The sequence below is a fragment of the Monodelphis domestica genome, chromosome 3 (assembly GCF_027887165.1).
Source record: "Monodelphis domestica isolate mMonDom1 chromosome 3, mMonDom1.pri, whole genome shotgun sequence".
Lineage (NCBI taxonomy): Eukaryota > Metazoa > Chordata > Mammalia > Didelphimorphia > Didelphidae > Monodelphis > Monodelphis domestica.
In genome coordinates, this window is record NC_077229.1 from 487,558,481 (window position 1) to 487,577,805 (window position 19,325).

The 19,325-nt window shown below is 35.3% G+C and overlaps 1 protein-coding gene across 3 annotated transcripts in view; it reads right to left on the reverse strand.

Moving 5' to 3' along the window:
• GFM2 (GTP dependent ribosome recycling factor mitochondrial 2) overlaps window positions 1-19,325 on the reverse strand; it is a 56,040-nt gene that overhangs the window by 12,869 nt on the left and 23,846 nt on the right. For all 3 annotated transcript variants that reach the window (XM_007486529.3, XM_007486531.3, XM_056824755.1), the window contains 12 exons: window positions 17,682-17,742; window positions 17,362-17,547; window positions 15,076-15,156; window positions 12,431-12,579; window positions 11,490-11,630; window positions 11,312-11,411; window positions 8,213-8,402; window positions 6,112-6,188; window positions 4,205-4,343; window positions 3,665-3,850; window positions 3,327-3,442; window positions 1,684-1,866 (listed from right to left, as the gene is read on the reverse strand). In XM_007486529.3, the coding sequence (XP_007486591.2) occupies window positions 1,684-1,866; window positions 3,327-3,442; window positions 3,665-3,850; window positions 4,205-4,343; window positions 6,112-6,188; window positions 8,213-8,402; window positions 11,312-11,411; window positions 11,490-11,630; window positions 12,431-12,579; window positions 15,076-15,156; window positions 17,362-17,547; window positions 17,682-17,742 (1,609 nt within the window). The remainder of the gene's footprint in view (window positions 1-1,683; window positions 1,867-3,326; window positions 3,443-3,664; window positions 3,851-4,204; window positions 4,344-6,111; window positions 6,189-8,212; window positions 8,403-11,311; window positions 11,412-11,489; window positions 11,631-12,430; window positions 12,580-15,075; window positions 15,157-17,361; window positions 17,548-17,681; window positions 17,743-19,325) is intronic.

Sequence of the window (19,325 nt, forward strand, 5' to 3'; positions counted from 1 at the left end):
CTCCTGAGAGCATCTCATATCACCAAATGACTGCTGGTCATTTCAAATTGGATGTTCAGAAAGACCTCTCAAACTCTACATGACTAAAACTTTCTGAACTTATTTCTGTTGAGGTTCCACCATCATTCCAGTCACCCAGGTTTATAATACTGGTGGTCACCTTCAATTCCTTATTCTCTCAACCCACTTTAATTCACTCAGTTGCCCAATTTTGTTGTTTCTACCTCCTCTCTCTCACCTATTCACCCTCTTTTCTCCATTCACAAAGCTATCATGTAAGTTCAGACTCCATCTCTGGTCTTGAATGTTGCAAAAGCCTAAGAGTTGTATTTCTGCCTCAAGTCTCTCTACTCTTCAATCCATTCTTCACACAGATGCCAAGGTGATATTCCCAGAGTGCAAATCTGACTAAGTCACTCCCCTACACAAATTAAAATGGCTCCCTATTTTTCATTTAAGGCTCTTCCCAAACAGGCCCCAACCTACCTTTCCAACCTTGTTTATTAGTCCCCTTTGTGCATCTCACAGTCATGTCAAATTGTCCTTTGTGTTGTTCCTCAATCACAGCACCTTCTCTCTTATCTCTGAGTCTTTGTACTGGCTGTCTCCCAGGCCTGAATGGACTCCCTCCTTACCTTCACTTCTCAGAATCCTCACTTTCCTTCAACATTCACTTTAAGCACCATGTGTCCTAAATCTCTGGGAGAATGCCCAATACCTGTGTTTGTCACAGTCACAGGACCCGTTGGTTACCCTTTAAAATAAATATCATGTTCTGTTTCACAATACCCATCAAGCTCTTATGCCTTTTACAATGAAATCTTGGAGTAGCACCAATGATGTTTAAAAAGTCTGAGGTGCTTCATATTAAAAAAACAAACAAAAACCATCTGATTTTGAAGCTCAAGAGGGACAAGCCTTCTCACAAACCAGAGCCCAATGTCTGGGATGCTGTCCCTTCAAGCACCACCCTCTTTCCTGATCCCTGTCCCCTCTCAACTGCTAGGTCTTTCCCCCTAAATTATATTGCATTTACAGGAACCATTTCCACTTTTGTCTGTATCTCTAATGCCTGGGGCACTGTGCCTGACATATAGTTGGACACTAAAAAATGTTTGCTGACTTACTGAAAGAGCTGAACTAGATGATTATTTTTTAACTCTTATTTTCTATCTTAAAATTGATACTAAGTATCAGTTCCAGGGCCAATGAATTCTGGGGTTAAATGACTGGCCCAAGGCCACATAGCAAATAAGTGTCTGACGCCAGTTTTGAGCTTAGGACTTCCTGTCTCTAGGCCTGGCTCTCTATCTATTGAACCACCTACCTGACCCTGCACAATATACTTTAAAGTTATTTCCTGCTTTAAATCTATGAACCAGTGAATAGTTTAGAGTTCCCTGAGCTGGCATCTTTCACTTTTGAGATATATTTTGCCCTCCCTTATATTCAGATAGGATCTAATAGTTGCCTCCCAGTTGCTATATCTATAGTTTCTCTATCACTAAAACCCAAGTGACACTACTGCTCTCTACTTGTTGAAACTCGTGTGCTTTCTCTTAATAAAGACTCTGACTTTTCTTCCAATTACAGTTTTTCTTGTTCTGTTCGAATATATTCACATTCCTCAGATTAAATGATACCCAAAGTACATGAAATTTCCAATAACAAAACAGTTCATACCATCATTTCTGCTAAGGGCACTGATCCAACAACAACTCTGTTATCTTGCCGACTCTGGATTTCCTGAATGCTGCCTCTTCTCTGGGCAAGATCAGCCAAGACAGAACTGAGGTAGTCTCCGGTCACTGTAACTTCTAGGTTCATTAGGGGTTCTAAAACCTGTTTGTCAGCTTTCTTTAAAGCCTAAGAATGAAGATATTAAAGACATTCCAATGAAATAAAATTCTTTAAAGCATAGAATTTAAACAAAACTAAATACTGATTTCTCATAAAGGTATCCAAAGAACAACAACAAATCTGAACACAAACATAATTATCTTAACAGACCACATGGGCTCATGCCTCTTGCACAAGATTCCTTTGTCTACAAATAAGAAATACTTTTATTACCATGCTCAATCAAAGTTGAAATCTTTCTTCCAAAAATAAAATGTATTTTCATACATTATTGTATTTCATCTCCACAACATCATAATGAGAAGGGGTAGCCTAAACAAATGGTAAAACTAAGGCATAGGGCAATTAGACATTTTCCGTCCCACTGTCAAATTTAAGACCTGCATTTCCAGGAAGACTGTCCATTATGGTTATATGTACAATCAGAGGCCTAACATCAGCCTTTAAGCATGGAAGGAAATGAAGGGTTAAAATAGAAAAGGCTCATAGTAGCGAAAAATGATTTTTATTTACAAATAAATCTTGCCCTGATTGCCAAGCTATATAGAACTTCCTTAAGCAATGCCATTGCTCTGAAGAGGCTAGCAGAAGAACATAAAAAAGAAGTATACAGGGGCATAGACCAAGCCTAGGTATGGGACGTCCAGGGTTCAAAGCTGGTCTCCTAGCTATTTGACCCTGGGCAAGTCATTTAACCCCCATAAGACAGAAGGTAAAAGTTAAAAAAAAAAGGCATGGATGATGGTAGAAGATCTGGGGTCATATGAAGAGACACAACAAGTAAAGGAAGAAGTTGAAGGTAACTAATTAAAGTTCATTAGCAAGAATTAAATTTTCTTTTGGGGCCCAAGTAAACATTGAAGACAACATGTTATCTTCAAATCAAATGAACTGGTGAGGTAATTGTAGAGGCAGCCTATCAGCAGAATCAACTTTATCCAGAGATATGCAGTTTGCCTTTTTAGGCTTGCTTTGCACATAGAAACTACTTTAAATATATCCTTCTTATAGGTTCCATTTCAATACCAAGTCATCTAATGACTTTCTTTCATTTAATGGCTTTCTTTGATAAGCAAAAGAAGTCCAAAAAGCAAAATAAAGCAAAATTCTACTGGGCTTGGTGGGGCACTTATAGTCCCTGCTACTAGGGAGACTAAGCCTAGCAGAATGTCAATCCCACCAATCCTGTCCTGAATCTCTGGGAGAATATCCATTATCTATATTTACATGGAAACCTGGCTCTCTGGCTCCAGTCTGAAAAAAATATCATGTTCAATCTGCTTCACAGCTTCCATCAAGATTCTATACCTTTTAAAATGAAATTATGGAGTAGCACCAATGATGTTAAACATTCCTAAGGTGCTTTATATGATGCTTAAGAGGGATGGGTCTAAGAGGTCTAGCAACGCTTGATTAATAATACTGAGTAAGGTCACCTTCAAGTGCCAAGGACAACATTTTTATACCTTTTGCATACAACGTGAGACACAGGCAGAAACCATTGTTGTGGAGGTGCCAGGGTGAAGTGTCAATGAACAGAGAGTAACTGCAACATCTTGAACTGGGAATCCAAGCAATGGTCCTGGACAGGGAAAAACAGGAATATTTTAGCTTTTAATTTGTTCTGTTTTATATCCCTGGGATGTGAGAAGTAACGAGTCACAAAAGGCAAAACATTGAAATGGAGACTACAATGAAATTTATTTCCACGAGGGGAAGAGAGTGAAAGAGAGACAGAGACAGAGGAGAGAGATGAAAAAAAGTAAGAGGGATGCTAATGTCTACTCTAATTTACAAACTCTACCTTGCAGGTATGCACTATGAATTCCATTTTCAATGGCCTCTCGAAATTCTTGCAGAAGTTCTTCCTTGATATTTTCAGCATATTCAATAATAGGGGTTACTTCGGATTTTTCTTTTATAAATGGCCTTACTTCCAGTTCCACAGTCACTAAATGTCTTTTTTCTCCTAGCGTTCTATCCAACGTATCTGTAACCAAACAGAGCAAATACTTACTGAAGTGAAGAGATGTAACCTAAGGGAAGCTACCATTTTACAAATTAGTGTTCCTCAAACTGGACATTGTCTTTCATACAGCATTTGTTGGGACAAAAGAATAGCACATACATCACTCCCACAAGTCACAAGGGCTGCACTAGGTAAGCCCCCCTTAAAAAGCTGTTGCCTACTTTCTAAAACTTGACTACCTACAGACATCTACTGGCTGGCTGGTTCAAGTGTAATTTGTCTGTAGTAGAGATTCTGCCTACGTGACTATAAAGTATCTGGACATCATTCCTGGAAATACAAGAAGAAACAATGTGTTACAATTTTTTTTGGTACCTGTGGCACGGCTTGAGTTTAGGATGGTTTCTCTATATGCTATTTGTAGAGGACCGAGAAATGTCTCAACTCCATATTCCCTCTTGATGCGGTCATTAATGATCTCAATATGCAGCTCCCCCATACCACAGAGAATAGTCTGATTAAAAGAAAAAATCCAAGATTCAAGAACCAGGATGATGGCTTCAGAGAACACATGCCACACTATTTGGGAAATGACTTAGCTTCTTTTATTACACTGTCCTGAGGGAAATATTTGGAAAAGGCACAATAGGGCGGGGATACTTACAACACTATCTCATTAGCTCCGTTCTCTTTTGTCAAATATGGCAACAAGAATTTTGAATATAAAACAGAATTTTAAAATACATTTCAAGAACTTGGAAAATGAAAATAGAGTATGTAGGTGTATATGTGTATGTGCATTCCAATTAACACTAAAATGGCTTTTAACATTAGCTGAATTTGAATTTTCTTCAACAGATAAAATTATCACTGTGACACTAGGCAAGACACAAGTTCTGTGTTCCTCAGATGACTCTCTAGGACTTATACTTAAGTTTGAGCTATGTTGTTAGAGCAGTGAGTTTCCATAAGCTGGCACAGTCGTAGCTTCTTTCCTTTCTCACATACATAGAGCTTCGTGGTTAACCAAAAAAATTTTTACAACGAATCTGCTATGTAGGGACAGTATTTTCCTCATTTTTATGGTGAGGAAACTAAGGCTAGAAGAAATTATCAGGTCACAAAAATACTAACTTTAAAGGCCAGTCCACTTTTAACTATAATACAAAGCTTCCCCAAATTACAAAACCAGAAGGAAAAGAAGATATATACCAAAAAGATAATGCAAATAAAAGAAAGTTTATAATATGAGGTATGATTATTCTTAAAACACAAAAAACCCCAAAACAGAACTGATATATCTAAGAAAGTGTTATTTCTTTAAAATGAGCAATCTTGGGATGCAATTCAAAATGATTTTGGAACTCCTGTTTTCAAACTACCTTCAGAGTTTACAGCATATTATTTTGACTATCTTATTCAAAATAATGATGGATCTTCAACTGTGGAGGATGGCTTTGATTTTGTCAACAGCCAAAGGTCATTTGGAGATATATCTGTTGAATTAGATAAGTGATCAAAGGTGAACAATATCATTTTTATTTAGCAAACAAAACCAAAAACAAGCTGTGATGCTAAATGAGCAAGACTGATTAGTCCAGGGGCAACTAGGTGGCTCAGTGGATTGAGAACCAGGTCCAGAGACAGGAGGTCCTGTTCAAATCTGGCCTCAGCCTCTTCCTAGCTGGGTAACCCTAGGCAAGTCATTTAATCCCAATTGACAAGCATATATTAAGTGTTTATGTGCCAAGTAGGCACTGTGAAAAAAAAAAGACAAAAATATAAGTCCCTGTTTTCAAGAAGTTTATGTTCTACTGGGAAAATATCCTGTACAGATGAGAAGAATTAGCTCTCCCAAAGATTTAAGAAAATATGTTTTAATACCTAACCAAGAAACAGAATAAGCAGGAATTTACAATTTAAAAAGCAAAGGAATGGGAGCAGCTGGGTGGTTCAGTGGATTGAGAGCCAGGTCCAGAGACAGAAATCCTGGGTTCAAATCTGACCTCAGACACTTCCTAGCTGTGTGACCCTGAGCAAGTCACTTAACCCCCACTGCCTAACCATTACCACTCTTCTGCCTTGGAACTAATACACAGTATTGATTCCAAGATGGAAGGTAAGGGTTTAAAAAAAAAGGCAAAGGAATAAAACTCCTTTTACCTTTCAGTATGGCAGAGCCATACATGTTTTTCACATATACACTTTTTTTTTTTGCAAACATCTATAAAAATCATCATTTATGTGGAATTTTTAAAAAATTGAAACTTATAAATCCTTACTTGTCCAGAGTCAGGATCTAACCGCACTTTTAAACTAGGATCTTCACGCTGAAGGCAGTTCAAAGCTCGATCCAATTCTATGTACAGATAGGTAAATATTAACATTTCATGAGATATATACAAAAATAACTCATTCAAGACAGACATGCAAAAAAATGTGAAAGTGAGTCAAAGAAAAGTTCTAAGAGTAAAAATGATCAAAGCTAAATTAGAAAGAGACAGTAGTTGTAGGATATAAACTATTTAAAGCAAATTTGCATGCTACAATGAAGTGATATTATATTTCAAAGGAATTAATAAGAAATGCCTTTTACCTTTACAAGGAAAATTTCTGTGTCTCTTTTCATAGTGTGGTTCAAGTAGAAGTTGTATAACTAACTCACAATGAACTAAACTAACCTCACCAATTACTTTTTTTTTTTAAACCCTCATCTCTTAGTATCAATTCTAAGAAAGAAGAATAGTAAGAACTAGTCAACTGGTGTTAAGTGACTTGCCCAAGGACACACAGCTAGGAGGTATGAGGTCAGATTTTAACCCAGGTCCTTCTGATTCCAGGCTTGGCTCTCAATCCACTGTGCTACCAGGTACCCCTCACCAAATGCTCTTTCAAGTAGTTCCTCAATGATGCAAAAATGAAAGGCTTCTGTGTATCTTACCTAGGTATCTTCCTTAAAAACCAACCCATGGCTTTGCATTTAACAGAAACTTCACAAATAATTATTGAATTAAATTCTATATTATGTTGTAAGTACTTAACAAATATCAAATAATAATGCTTATGTAAAACTTGGAATCTGGACCTAACCATCTGGGAAAATAAAATAAATTGATATAAATTATCAAGACTGATTCATATATGGTTTATATACTAGTTCTTTAGGCAGTTCCATTAAAAACGTTTCTAAAATATTTTGAGCAGTGGTATTGTAATCAGAGTAAGTATACAGTCACTTAGTTTGATTATTCTGAAAGACATACATAGACCCAATTATTATCACTGATACCATGTTTCTTGGCTCAGTTTTCTCATCTATTTTTTTAAAAAAGACTGGATAATCTGATCTCTAAAGCCTTTTCCAATTCTAACAATCTACAATCTGTGCTAGCTGCTACAGAGGATATAAGATTGAATAAGCATAGTTTTTGCCCTCAGAGAACTTACATTCTAATATAATTATACAAAACGTGAACATTTGTAAAGAAAATATGTTGCAAAATGTAGATATGCATTAGTATATAAAATTTAGCTTTCTGAATCAAGCAAATGATGCTAAATAGTATTATTAAAGATCATAAAATTAATAAACTAAAACTGCTTATAGTATCTAGTAGGGTTCATAAGCAGTTCAAATAAAATAATGTATGTTAATACACTTTGTAAACCTGAAAGCACCAAGTGTCATATATATTATACATATATATGTACATATATAAACCTCTACCTTCTGTCTTAGAATCAATATTAAATATTGGTTCCCAGGCAGAAGAGCAGTAAAGGCAACTGTGGTTAGTTGACTTTCCCCAGAGTCTTACAGCTAAGAAATATCTGAGGCAACATTTGAACACAAGACCTCCTGCTCCAGGCCTGGCTCATTACCCACTGCCCCGGTGTCATATATTATTTCCATCATCAGCATTTTCTCAAGTCTTATTCTAATGGCCTATTAAGGTGTACTAGTGACCCTGCAAAAAATATTTTGCACTATATTCTGAAAAAGGATCAACAAGACAATTACAAACCAATCTAATATGAGACTTGTAGGATTTTTGTGGACTGTTTAATGGTCAGTGAAATAAACAGGGCTTCAGGAATTGCCAGGCCATTATCTTTAAAGAGAAGTCTTGGCCCATCTGCCCATCACTGTATGGAGAATACTACACAAAAGCAAAAATAGAAAAACCAGCCATAAAGATTTTTTAAAACACAGGTTCAAAATAATCAAATGAGTAAAATAGTTGGCCAAGTTTAAATAAAAAAGACTAATCCCAAGAAAATTCAGATGCAAATTTGTTTTATATGTGGAAACATTTACAGCCACATCGTATCTAAATCTATATAAGAAATTGTGTTTCACAATAATTATCATTCCTTTTGTACCTGGCTGTTTGGCTACTGAAGGGGGTTCTATGGTACAAAAGAAGACGGGTTCTGGTATCTCTACCCCTGCCAATAAAAAGCTCCCTGTTTCTGTGTTTTTTCTGTCCATCTTTCCTTCATTTTTTCCAGCTCGACGGGTTGCTGCCAATGCTGAGGCCTTGGATGAAACAATGGTATCTCCAGTGGAAGTCTGTAAAATAACCAAAATATAATGTAGCAGGACTTAATGCTGTAGGCTTACTGGATTAGGCACCTTTACCCAAAGATGGGGAAGAACAACAGGCAGATACATATGTCTAGAATGTTTAACTGACATTCATTCATGAGTATAGCCTGTGAAAGAATTTCTGCTAATCCTTGTGTTTAGCTTCATCTGATCTATTCACAACTGCTATGTTTGAAGTATATTCTAGGTTAGCACATTTGCAAAAGGTTCCAGATTCTTTTATCTAGTTCACTGGAAAACTACACAATCTCTAACCTCTGTGGGCTATCTTGTGGTCAAGGCCATCTAAGGACAGCTCTAACTCCCTGGGAACAATTAAATGTGAAGTTTCAGTTCCCTGAACTAGACAAAGATAGAAACCAAATGGGTGGTAACAAAGTGGAAGGTATATGTTTTCTTATCAGATCAAGTACATTTACTAATATTGGTTTGTATATCATCAATAAAGCCCAGAGTCATATTTGAATGTGAATGTTGTCTCTCTTCCTTGAAATCCTGCCCCTAACTAGCATAATAGATGGGGAAATGGAGCCACCCACTACGTTTACTTGAAGCTAGAGAGTGAGAGATATGGAATGCAGCAAGAAGGTGGAGAGATTGTTCCTCCCTTCTCTTTCCTTAGTAAAACCTGCACTAGTTGTCTTCAGAATTACAGAGTGTATCTCTTCAGAGACTGGGTTGAATGTAGTCAAGGACTGAAAATGATTCTTCTTCCTTGTGGAGAAAGTATAGTTCTCCCCCCCCCAAGCTTCAGGACTCTCTCCCCAGGTATTATAAGGCAGGCATTTGATCTAAGGAATAACTATTTATTCTAAAGGGATACACACAAGATAGGGTAAATAGGATTATTGGGTAAGGAAGAGGAAATAGGAGATCCCTAAGGCTAAAAACTGACCTCCTCTCCAAATCCTGAAGGGTCAGGCTGCTTGCCTGACCCTCCTAGTCAGTTGTGAGAGCTCTCTTGACTTCTATCTACCCAGGTTGTAGTATAAATTTCATGGACAGACTTTAGGGGATAGAGAGGAAGATCTTCTTTGGATGGATGGCTTTATAATAAAAGTCCTATCCACTCCTTTTCTCATCAGCTGGATCCAAGGGGTTTGGGTTCACAGAGAGGGCAGTCAGTGCTCAGAAGGTCCTTCTGCTTAGAGATTTCTCTAAGACCAACTACCCTTTAGGAGTTCCCAAAGAGAAGTGAAGTAACTGATTTGAATCTTCTCAGCTCTTCTGTTTTTTCCCAGAATTCTCTTTCTTGCTCCTCCCCCACTTGGATTGTTCTTTTGCATGTTGAATATGACTTCCTTCTCTTACACTAGTAAGCCAGTAAAAACTTGACTTACATGAAAAAGAAAGTTTAGTACTTATCCTTTCAACAGATATTTATTAGCACCTGATCCATGCCCTCAAAGAATATGCCAATCTAGTTAGAGTTATAAGAAAAGGGAATGTGCAAAATATGCTTTAGAGACAAAGATTCTGAACAAAATGAAGAGATCTATCTAATAGAAAGCTTAATCAGGCCCCTGTGTGTAGGATGGACAAAAGAAAGAGGCTGGATATAGGAAACCAAGTTAAAAGTGTGAAAAATTACTGTAAAAATTTAGAGCAAAGGTAATAAGGGCATAGAGGCAGCTAAGTAGTCTACTGGCTTAGAGTCAGGAAGACCTGATTTAAAATCTGGTCTTAAACACTTACTAGCTGTGTGACCCTGGGTAAATTATTTAAACCCTATTTGCCTCAGTTCTTCATCCATAAAATGAGGGTATATTGGGGAAGGAAACGTCAAATCACTCCAGTATCTTTGCCAAAAAATTCCCATGGACAAAAGTCCAGGGAGTTATGTAGAGACAGACACAACCTAATGACTAAACAACAACAATTGGCCATAAATGTAAACAAAGGGCATAAAGTAGGGTGGTAGCAATGGGGGATGAATAGTAAAGAGGAGGTAGTTAAGTAATGAGTCAGGGAGACAGAACTGTAGTGTCCTATGGGAGAAAGGCTCCATGACTGCCAGCAAAGGTGACTAAAGATAATGGTGCCATTTACAGATACAGGGACAATAGGGAATGGAGAAGGCTGAAATCAGAATTCATGTTTATCACTTCAACAAAACTTTTAACAATATGTACCTGTTTTTATTATGTAGAGGATTACTTTGGTCCCCAGAATCAGCAGAAACAGCTACTATTCTGCATGGAATGGCTTTTCCCCAATTATATTTCAAAGGTGAGAGCTCTCATTTATGTTTATTTATACCACCCTGCCAAGAGATTTCAATGGTTCATCAAAGACTAAATACTGTGTAGTATTAGTGATATGTACAGGATGCCACAAAAGGATGCCATTACTGATGCCTTTTTGTAACAGTATTAAAATTGGACCCTATCCAAGGCTGCTACGGAAGTGTCTTTTAATATGAACTTTTTATTTCCCTGAAATCAATAATACTGGGGACAAGGGACGATTATACAAATGTTTTAGTGAAGTACTCAAAAAATGGTCATTCATACGTTATACACTTTTATTGTCTATTATACAGAATAGTTGTTCAGCTAAAAGCTAAAAAGATAACTATAATTTTTTAAAATTTAGCTTACCTGGAAATCTCACTTAAAGAACATACAGATGAAGCAATAAAGCTAATCAAAATTAACAATAAAAATGTGCACTATTTCTTCAGCCCCGAATTTTATTTTAAAAGCAGCTCACCAATATGGTCTTATACATTTTAATTTTAGAAACTAAATTTTAGGAATGAAAAACACTAGTTTTTAACATTTTATGTAAATTCAAGGTAAATACAATTCATCAAATATTTACAGTTACTGTAGGAAGACATTTTTTTCTGAAAGAACTATTCATTTACCTACCTGTTTAAGTCCAACAGTTAGTGCAATATTGCCTGCTGTCAGAGAAGGAATTTCTATATGCTGGTCAGCAAAAGGCAAGAGTAAGCGACTTATTCTCTCCCTGTAAGTAAATGATTTATGTTAATATTATACTTCAAAATCAACATGGCTTTAGCAAGCAATCAGAGATTTCACTCACGTGCAGTTTCCATTAATGTTATGGACGGCTGATTGAGGTTTCATCGTCCCAGAATAAACTCGCACGAAAACTAAAGGCCCACGCTGTTTGTCATGGAGAACTTTAAATGCCAAGGCACACAAATCATCCTTATACCACTGCCTATAAAATAAAAGCAATAAACAGACTTCAAAAATCCTCCATATGACTTAAAGTTTGCTAACAGTCAGATTTTACAGATATTCTCCAATTTGTACCATTATCCCCTCTATTTTATTCATCAATATGACCGAAGACTTCTTGTTGCAAATAATAAAGAGCACTATTCATTGCTGTTCTTCCTAACATGTATGTAAGATTCTTTACCATTTATTACCAATATGATGCTCCTCCCATTAATTACAAAGGGTGGGATGGGACCACAGAGGCATCTAGTTCAATCCTCTTTTTTTATAGATGAAGAAATGGTGCATGGGAAAAGGTGATATGAGTAGTGGGATTTGAACTTGATTCTTTTGATTCCAGTCAGTGCCCCTTCCTTTGTATCACACTGGAAGCATTTAGGTATTTCATGGATGCTACCATATTTTCCCATACATTACTAGTTCATCTCTTTATCAAATTGTACATGTCCTAAGAATGTCTAAGATACCACTTTTCTCAAGCAACTAATCTTTGACAATATACTTTGTAACCTACTTCAACCAATCAATAGTGTTGATAAAGCATGCATGTATTCTTGCTCTTATTCCTTTCAATATTCATTGTTTCTTTATTTTCCTCATCTTTGAATTATAGTGATTAGATAGGATGATTCCTTCTAGTTCTAAAATGTTATGACTATATTGATTTTTTTTAGCTTAGAAATAGTAATTTTATTAACTAAAGTTCAAAATAAACTACCATTTTTCATTTGTTTCTTCCAAGTCAAACAATTAAAATATACTTTCATTTTTACTTACAGAAATTCATCACTGCGTTCATCAGGAGATGGCAAATACATAGTAATGGCATCTAATAAGGGTTGAATTCCTTTATTCTTTAGGGCACTTCCACAGAGCACAGGGACAGCTTTCTGAGCCACAGTCACTCTACGTATTGCAGGGTATAACTGCAAAGGTTATACAAAACAAGCAGTTTGTTCTCAAAATAGCAAAGCCTTAGTTTTGATTTATTCATATGCTTTTCACAATGAACCATTTCCAGACAAAATATTCAAATATAAATATATCTTGCTTCATTTTGATAATGTTGAATCATTTTGCAGTTGTGTCCAATTCTGCATGACCCCATTTCGGGTTTTAGGGGCAGATTCTGGAGGATCTTCACTCGGAGTAAAACAGGATGAAATAATTTGCTCTGGATTATACAGCTAGTGAATATTTGAGGCTGGATTTGAACTCAGGAACAAGAGTCATCTTGACTTTGGGTTTGGCACTCTATTCACTGTGCCATCTAGCTCCCTCTTCTTTTGCTTGACTTTGTGAAATGGATGGGCTTTAATTTGCCAGTTGGAAGATACAGCAGGGGATTAGTGAAAGTGAGAGAAAAAATTCAAGAGAGGGGAAAAAAAAAAGAATATTGATGAAACATTTAAAAATACCCAAACACAATCCAGAGTGATATTTGGAGAGGACTCAGACAAGCAGGAAAATATTGTTCGAATGTGTTAAGTTTAATGTATATTAGTAAAAGAAGCAAGTTGTACACAGAGGATTCATAGCACATACAATTCCCATTTTCTGGCCTCCTCTGTTCATGGAAATAAGCCTGTTTGTTCATGATTTTCTATTTCATAATTTTTAAAAGAATAAAATATAAATCATTGGAATTCTTTGAAATAAAATATAGAATAAATGAACAGAACAAAGACTCTATTTCTCCTAACCTAAGTAACTACCCATATTTTTTTAAAAGCCACAACAACCCAAAATGAAGAAAAAAATATAGCTAACTTTAAGAATTTAAAAGATACTAGAAATAAATCATTACATGTGACATTACTTAGAAATAATAAAAACATTTTCTCTATAATCCTCCAATTTCTCATAATTCAAAACTGAATTAAAGATATTCTTTCCCATCTGGAAACCTAGATTCAATCTTTGAAACACAAATGGACTAGGTCAATGATACCAAACTCAAACAGAAATGAGAGCTATTAAATCACGCATAAAAATTCCTGTGGGCCACATATTGACTAAGAAAACCACATATTAACATCTTTTATGTTTTATTTTATTTTTATTTATTTTCTTAAATAATTTAAAATAATTTAATTGAATAAAAAAATACTTTTAAATTTGGTTCAGCCATACTTGGGAGTATTTGTGGCTGCATGTTTGATATCTTTAGACCTATTTCATATACCTTTCAGCTATAAATCAATTATTCTATTATGAGTTCATCTTGATTCCTCATTTTACAAATTACTATTTCAAAAACAGTTCTTGACAACTTCTGATTTTAGGAAACTATGAGCAAGGAACACTAAGGATGCCAAACTCACAGGAAGAACACCTGATGAAGCAGAGCAAAGAGGAAACTTAATGAAATTTGTTCACATCATTACTGATTAAAACAGCATGATTCTCTATCCTTGTGTTCAGCTAATTAAAAAAATACATAAAGCAGCAACAAATTTAGATTTTAAAATCTTCAGAATAAGTATTAAATGAAAAATCATTATAACATTAGCCTGAAAACCCAGTAATTAATTTACTGGGATGAATTTATTTTTGAGATTTCTTCCTGAATCTTTAAAGTTAAATGATTTCAAAAGGGAAAAGTTGCAAAGGCTTCATAAAATATTTAATCTAAAATTTTTTATTAAAATTGCACTCATATGGACCTCTAAGGTTTATAAAATGCTTTTCTCAGCATAAGGTAATCAGTACAAGCATTATCATCCTCCTTTTTATATAGACGAAGAAAACAAGGATCATAGTTACACATATCTTTCCAGTCAGGACTAGAATCAGAACCCATGTCTCTTGATTCTAGGCCTAGTACTTTACAAATGTTTATTTAACAATTATTATGTGCAATGCACTGTGCAGGTGTTTTGCAAAAGAGAAAAATGAATAAGACACTATCTCTTACCTCAGAGCTTGCATGATCCTAAAAGCTCAACTTCTAATATCCAACAATTCAACAATTCAATATATAAAGTACAGGGGGCAGCTGGGTGGCTCAGTGGATTGAGAGTCAGGCCTAGAGATGGGAGGTCTTGGGTTCAAATGTGACCTCAGACACTTCCTAGTTGTGTGACCCTGGGCCAGTCACTTGATCCCCATTGCCTAGCCCTTACCACTCTTCTGTCTTGGATTGGTATACATAGTATTAATTCCAAGATGGAAGGTTAAGGGTTTAAAAAAAAAACATATATATATATATATATATATATACATATATATATATATATATATACACACACACACATATATTACAGTAGTTCATCATCATCCTTTAAGTTTATAAGCAGTACTTTCATTTTGAGTGTTCAGTTGATAAATGTTGGTTGTGATTATGCAACATACAAGAAATTAGCACACAAAGAAATAAAGCTAAGTCTAATCAATCACAACAAATAAATGATGTATTTTACCTTTTCAGATGGTAATAAATCAAAATTTTCAATGAACTCTCCTAAAACTAGGTCAGCAAACTCGTCATCCAAATCTGCAATCTATAAAAGAAATGAATTGGTATACAGTGATCAAGTTATATTACTTATATATAAATATAATAAAAATGTAATATTACCAAGGAGAGAAAAGAAATTTGTTGTAATAAATATAGGCTCCAATGCAATAAAAGTAAAACAGTAAATAGCCATGTTAGATACTTAACAGAATAATAAACTTTTAGTGTATTAACTCTGTTATAGGATTATTAACTCAGAACTAGAAGGGACAGCTCAGTGACACAGAAAAGGGCACCAGGCCTTGACTCAGGAAGATCTTGGACCAAATCTGGCCTTAGACACTTAATAATTGTGTGACCCTGGGCAAGTCGTTTAACTCTTGTTTGCATGGGTTCCTCATCTGTAAAAGGAATATACACTAGAGAAGGAAATGGAAAATCAATTCATTATCACTGCCAAGAAAACCCCATGGACAAGTCCATCAGGTTACAAAGAGTTGGACACAATTCAACAACAACAACAGAAAGGACCGTGGGAGTCAGTTTGTCTTACATCTTCATTTTATATATAAGTAAAACTGAGAAATATTAGTTCAATCACTTGGTTGTTCAAGGCCATATATTCACAACAAACTCTTCTGATTCCAAATTCCAAGTTCTAGCCACTACACTCAAAATTGCAAATAGTTGTTTCTAGTACCTGACAATTTCTTTGTAATAGTTCCCAAATGCTGTTTAGCTTTGCTAGTCTATTAGTTTATTTATATATGAAAATTATTATAGATGGATATGCATCTTCATATCAAAACTAATTAAGGAAAAGGATAAGAAACCAGGAAAACAAAGAGAATTAAAATTGAGATCCATTATTATTGATTTCCTGAGCTCATGGTTAGCCAAATCCTGATACCTAAAGGTTATTTGCAAAAACCTAGAAAATAAAAAGTGGGGGCAGCTAGGTAGCTCAGTAAGCCAGGCCTAGAGATGGGAGGTCCTACATTAAATTTTGACCTCAGATACTTCCTAGCTGTGGGACCCTGGGTAAATCACTTAACCCCCATTGCCTAGACTTTACCACTCTTTTGCCTTGGAACCAATACACAGTACTGATTCTAAGTTGGAATATACGGGTTGTTGGGTTTTTTTTTAAGAGAAGAATAAAAGGTACTCCAAATGGTAGCTTTAGTATTAAAAGTTAAGGGAACTGTTTAAGGATTTTTTTTTTGTGAAAAGCTATAATGATGGGTTTTGTTTTAAAATTTTTATGTATTCTAATATATTTTGAATGTCTTCCCAGGTATTTCCCCATATTTCCCCAGGTAATTAAATAAGCAAAGTTATACTGCATTAAAAAAAAAGAAACAATAAAACAAAACATAAATATCTCACCATGATCTGAATTAAAGGAAAATCTTTCAGATGATGTGAGTGGTTAGCAAACGGTTGTTGATAAATATAAAAGAGACATGAAAATTAATTGGTTTATATAGTCTGTGAAATAGAAGGAAAATGCTTCAGCTGTATGATAAAATAACTGATGTTCAAAGGGTGAACTTAAAAAATTCTCAATCAAATAGCTTGAGTGGAGAGGGAGTATGAGTCTTTGTAGCACTGATAACTATGACAGGAACTAATCTCTATTACTACACCACTGCTAGCATCAAAATTGACATTTAGTCAATGTTAATTAACTCGATCTTTTCCTTCTCAAGTATTTGTTTTCTGCAGCACACAATAAATATTTTATTGCTCCCCCATAAGCTTCTGGGAGATCAGGGCAATATATAAAACATAATCAATAAATATTTTTTAATCTCTCTACACATTGCAATTAAAAACATTTTGTTAGAGAAAAAAATACAAAATTTACTCTTCAAATATTTAAAGCATGAGTCTTGATTACTATTAACGTCTTTGAAAATGACAAATTTTACCAATAGCTGTGAAGTTAACCAAAAAAAACAATTAATGAAAAAATAAGTTCAAAGCATAGATCTAGACCTTATTTCCTTGCTGGAGAGTTGAAAGTACAGGCTCACTAACTTAAATAAACTGATGAGACATATAACTAGTCTTTGCTTGAGCAGTATGTTTTGCTCTTTGCATGCTGACACTATAAATATCAGCAATCCTGCTTATTTAAATTCTACAAGTGAAGACAACCTAAACTGCATTTCTTCTCTCTCATAATTATGAAGTAAAGGCTTTAAAAGTTCCTGAATATTCCTTATAACTTAATTTACTTTACTTGTTCAATCAGGGCATTTCTTGCTTCCGTGGCCTCCTTCAGCAATTCAGGATCATTTATTTCTGTAAGAGGCTCTCTCACAAAGTGTTTTCCATCATTGGAATTAGATACAGGGTTCCAAATAATTTTTTCCTTAGTCACTACATCAACTAGTCCTTTGAAAGCTTTTGCTTCACCAATTGGCAACTGCAAGCAAGAAAATTAACATAATTAAATTATCATTCAATTAGGACTACAGAGGTGTGTAGCACAGGGCTTCCACAGAAATGTGCCCCCAATGTTATTTTAATAATCTGTTGCTATTAAGTCAACCAATTTACCTGTAAAAGCAAAGGTTTTGTCTTCAGCTTTTCTCTGATGCTTTCAATAGCATAGTTAAAACTGTAGGAGGTAAAATAGTCATAAAGAAAAAGGTTACATAATCTGTAAACTCAGTTCAAACTAATTTTTAAAAATTTCATTCACCCACAATTGTAGTAATCTATAATTTTCTGCTTCTGTTCCATGTTCCCTAACTTCCTTTAAAAAAAAAAACATACAAAAGGGCAGCTGGGTGGCTCTGTGGATTCAGAGCCAGCCTAGAGATGGGAGGTCCTAGATTCAAATCTGACCTCAGACACTTCCTAGCTGTGTGTCCCTGGGCAAGTCACTTGACTCCCATTGCCTAGCCCTTACCACTCTTCTGCCTTGGAACCAATACACAGTATTGATTCTAAGATAAGGCAAGGGTATTTTTTTTTTTAATCAAAAAAATACTAGAGGGACAACTAAGAAGCAGAGTGGATTGAGTGCCAGGCCTGGAGTCAGAAGGACCTGGGTTCAAATCCTGCCTCAGACACTTCCTTGCTGTGTGACCTTGGGCAAGTCATTTAACTACAACTGCATAGCCCATGCTGTTCTTCTGTCTTAGAGTTGATACTAAGAAACAAGGGAAGAGATTTTTTAAAAATTAAAATAAAAAAACAGGGGCTGAAGTAGATGACCTCAAAATCTAAGTTTTCAAGGGAGGCAGTGTGGTTTAAAAGGACATCCTTTTGAATAATCTTCCTATACCCAATCACCACCACTTAGGATCTAAGAGGTCATATACTCAAATCTTCATTTTACAGATGAGAAAATTGAGGTTAATAAAAGTTAAGTTGCTTGCCTAGGGTCATAGAAACAATAGAGCCAGCTGAACCATCTTTTGGTAGATGAGGAAAGGATACTTTCAGAAATGAATGTGACATAATAACAAGATGTATGAATAAAAATAATATAAAATTTTAAATAAAAAAACCAGTAGAATTAAAACTCAAGCCCACATCTTTGGACTCTAGAAACCATCACTTTCCTCAGCATAATGATGACATCTAAAGAATGAAACTTCATGGTTTTCTTATAGAATCTCCTCACCAGTCTTCCTCCCTCTAATTTCTATTTCACATCACTGATGAATTAATGTTTCTTATTTACAAAAGATTGATCCTAATACTTCTCTACTCAAAATGCATCTATGGCTCCTGACTGCATAAACAATAAGGTTTAAACTCCTTAACTTGGCATCCAAGGCTCTATCCAGTTTAGTACACCCTACCTTCCAGCCTTATCTCACACTTCTTTGTTCCATGTGTACAGACAAAATAATTTCTTATCTTCATGCCTTTGATCAAGCAATTCCCAAAGCCTGGAATGTCCTTGTTCTCTATAACTGCCTGTTGAAATCTGAGGTTCTTCAAAAATTAACTCAAAGGCCATCTCTCATATGATAGCTGCTCAGTCCAGATCTCCTCTAGTCTGCAATGATGACAAAGAGGTATGGTTCTTTTTAGAAATTTTCTGTTCTATTTTTGTAGCCTTGTGACTTTTAAAGAGGAGATACAATAAATGTCAAAGAGAAGTGAGAGAGTAGTCTCAAATTTCATGAACACAAAGGTAATATCTATCAGTTTTGTCTTGGCATTTATTAATTTCAGACACCTTTT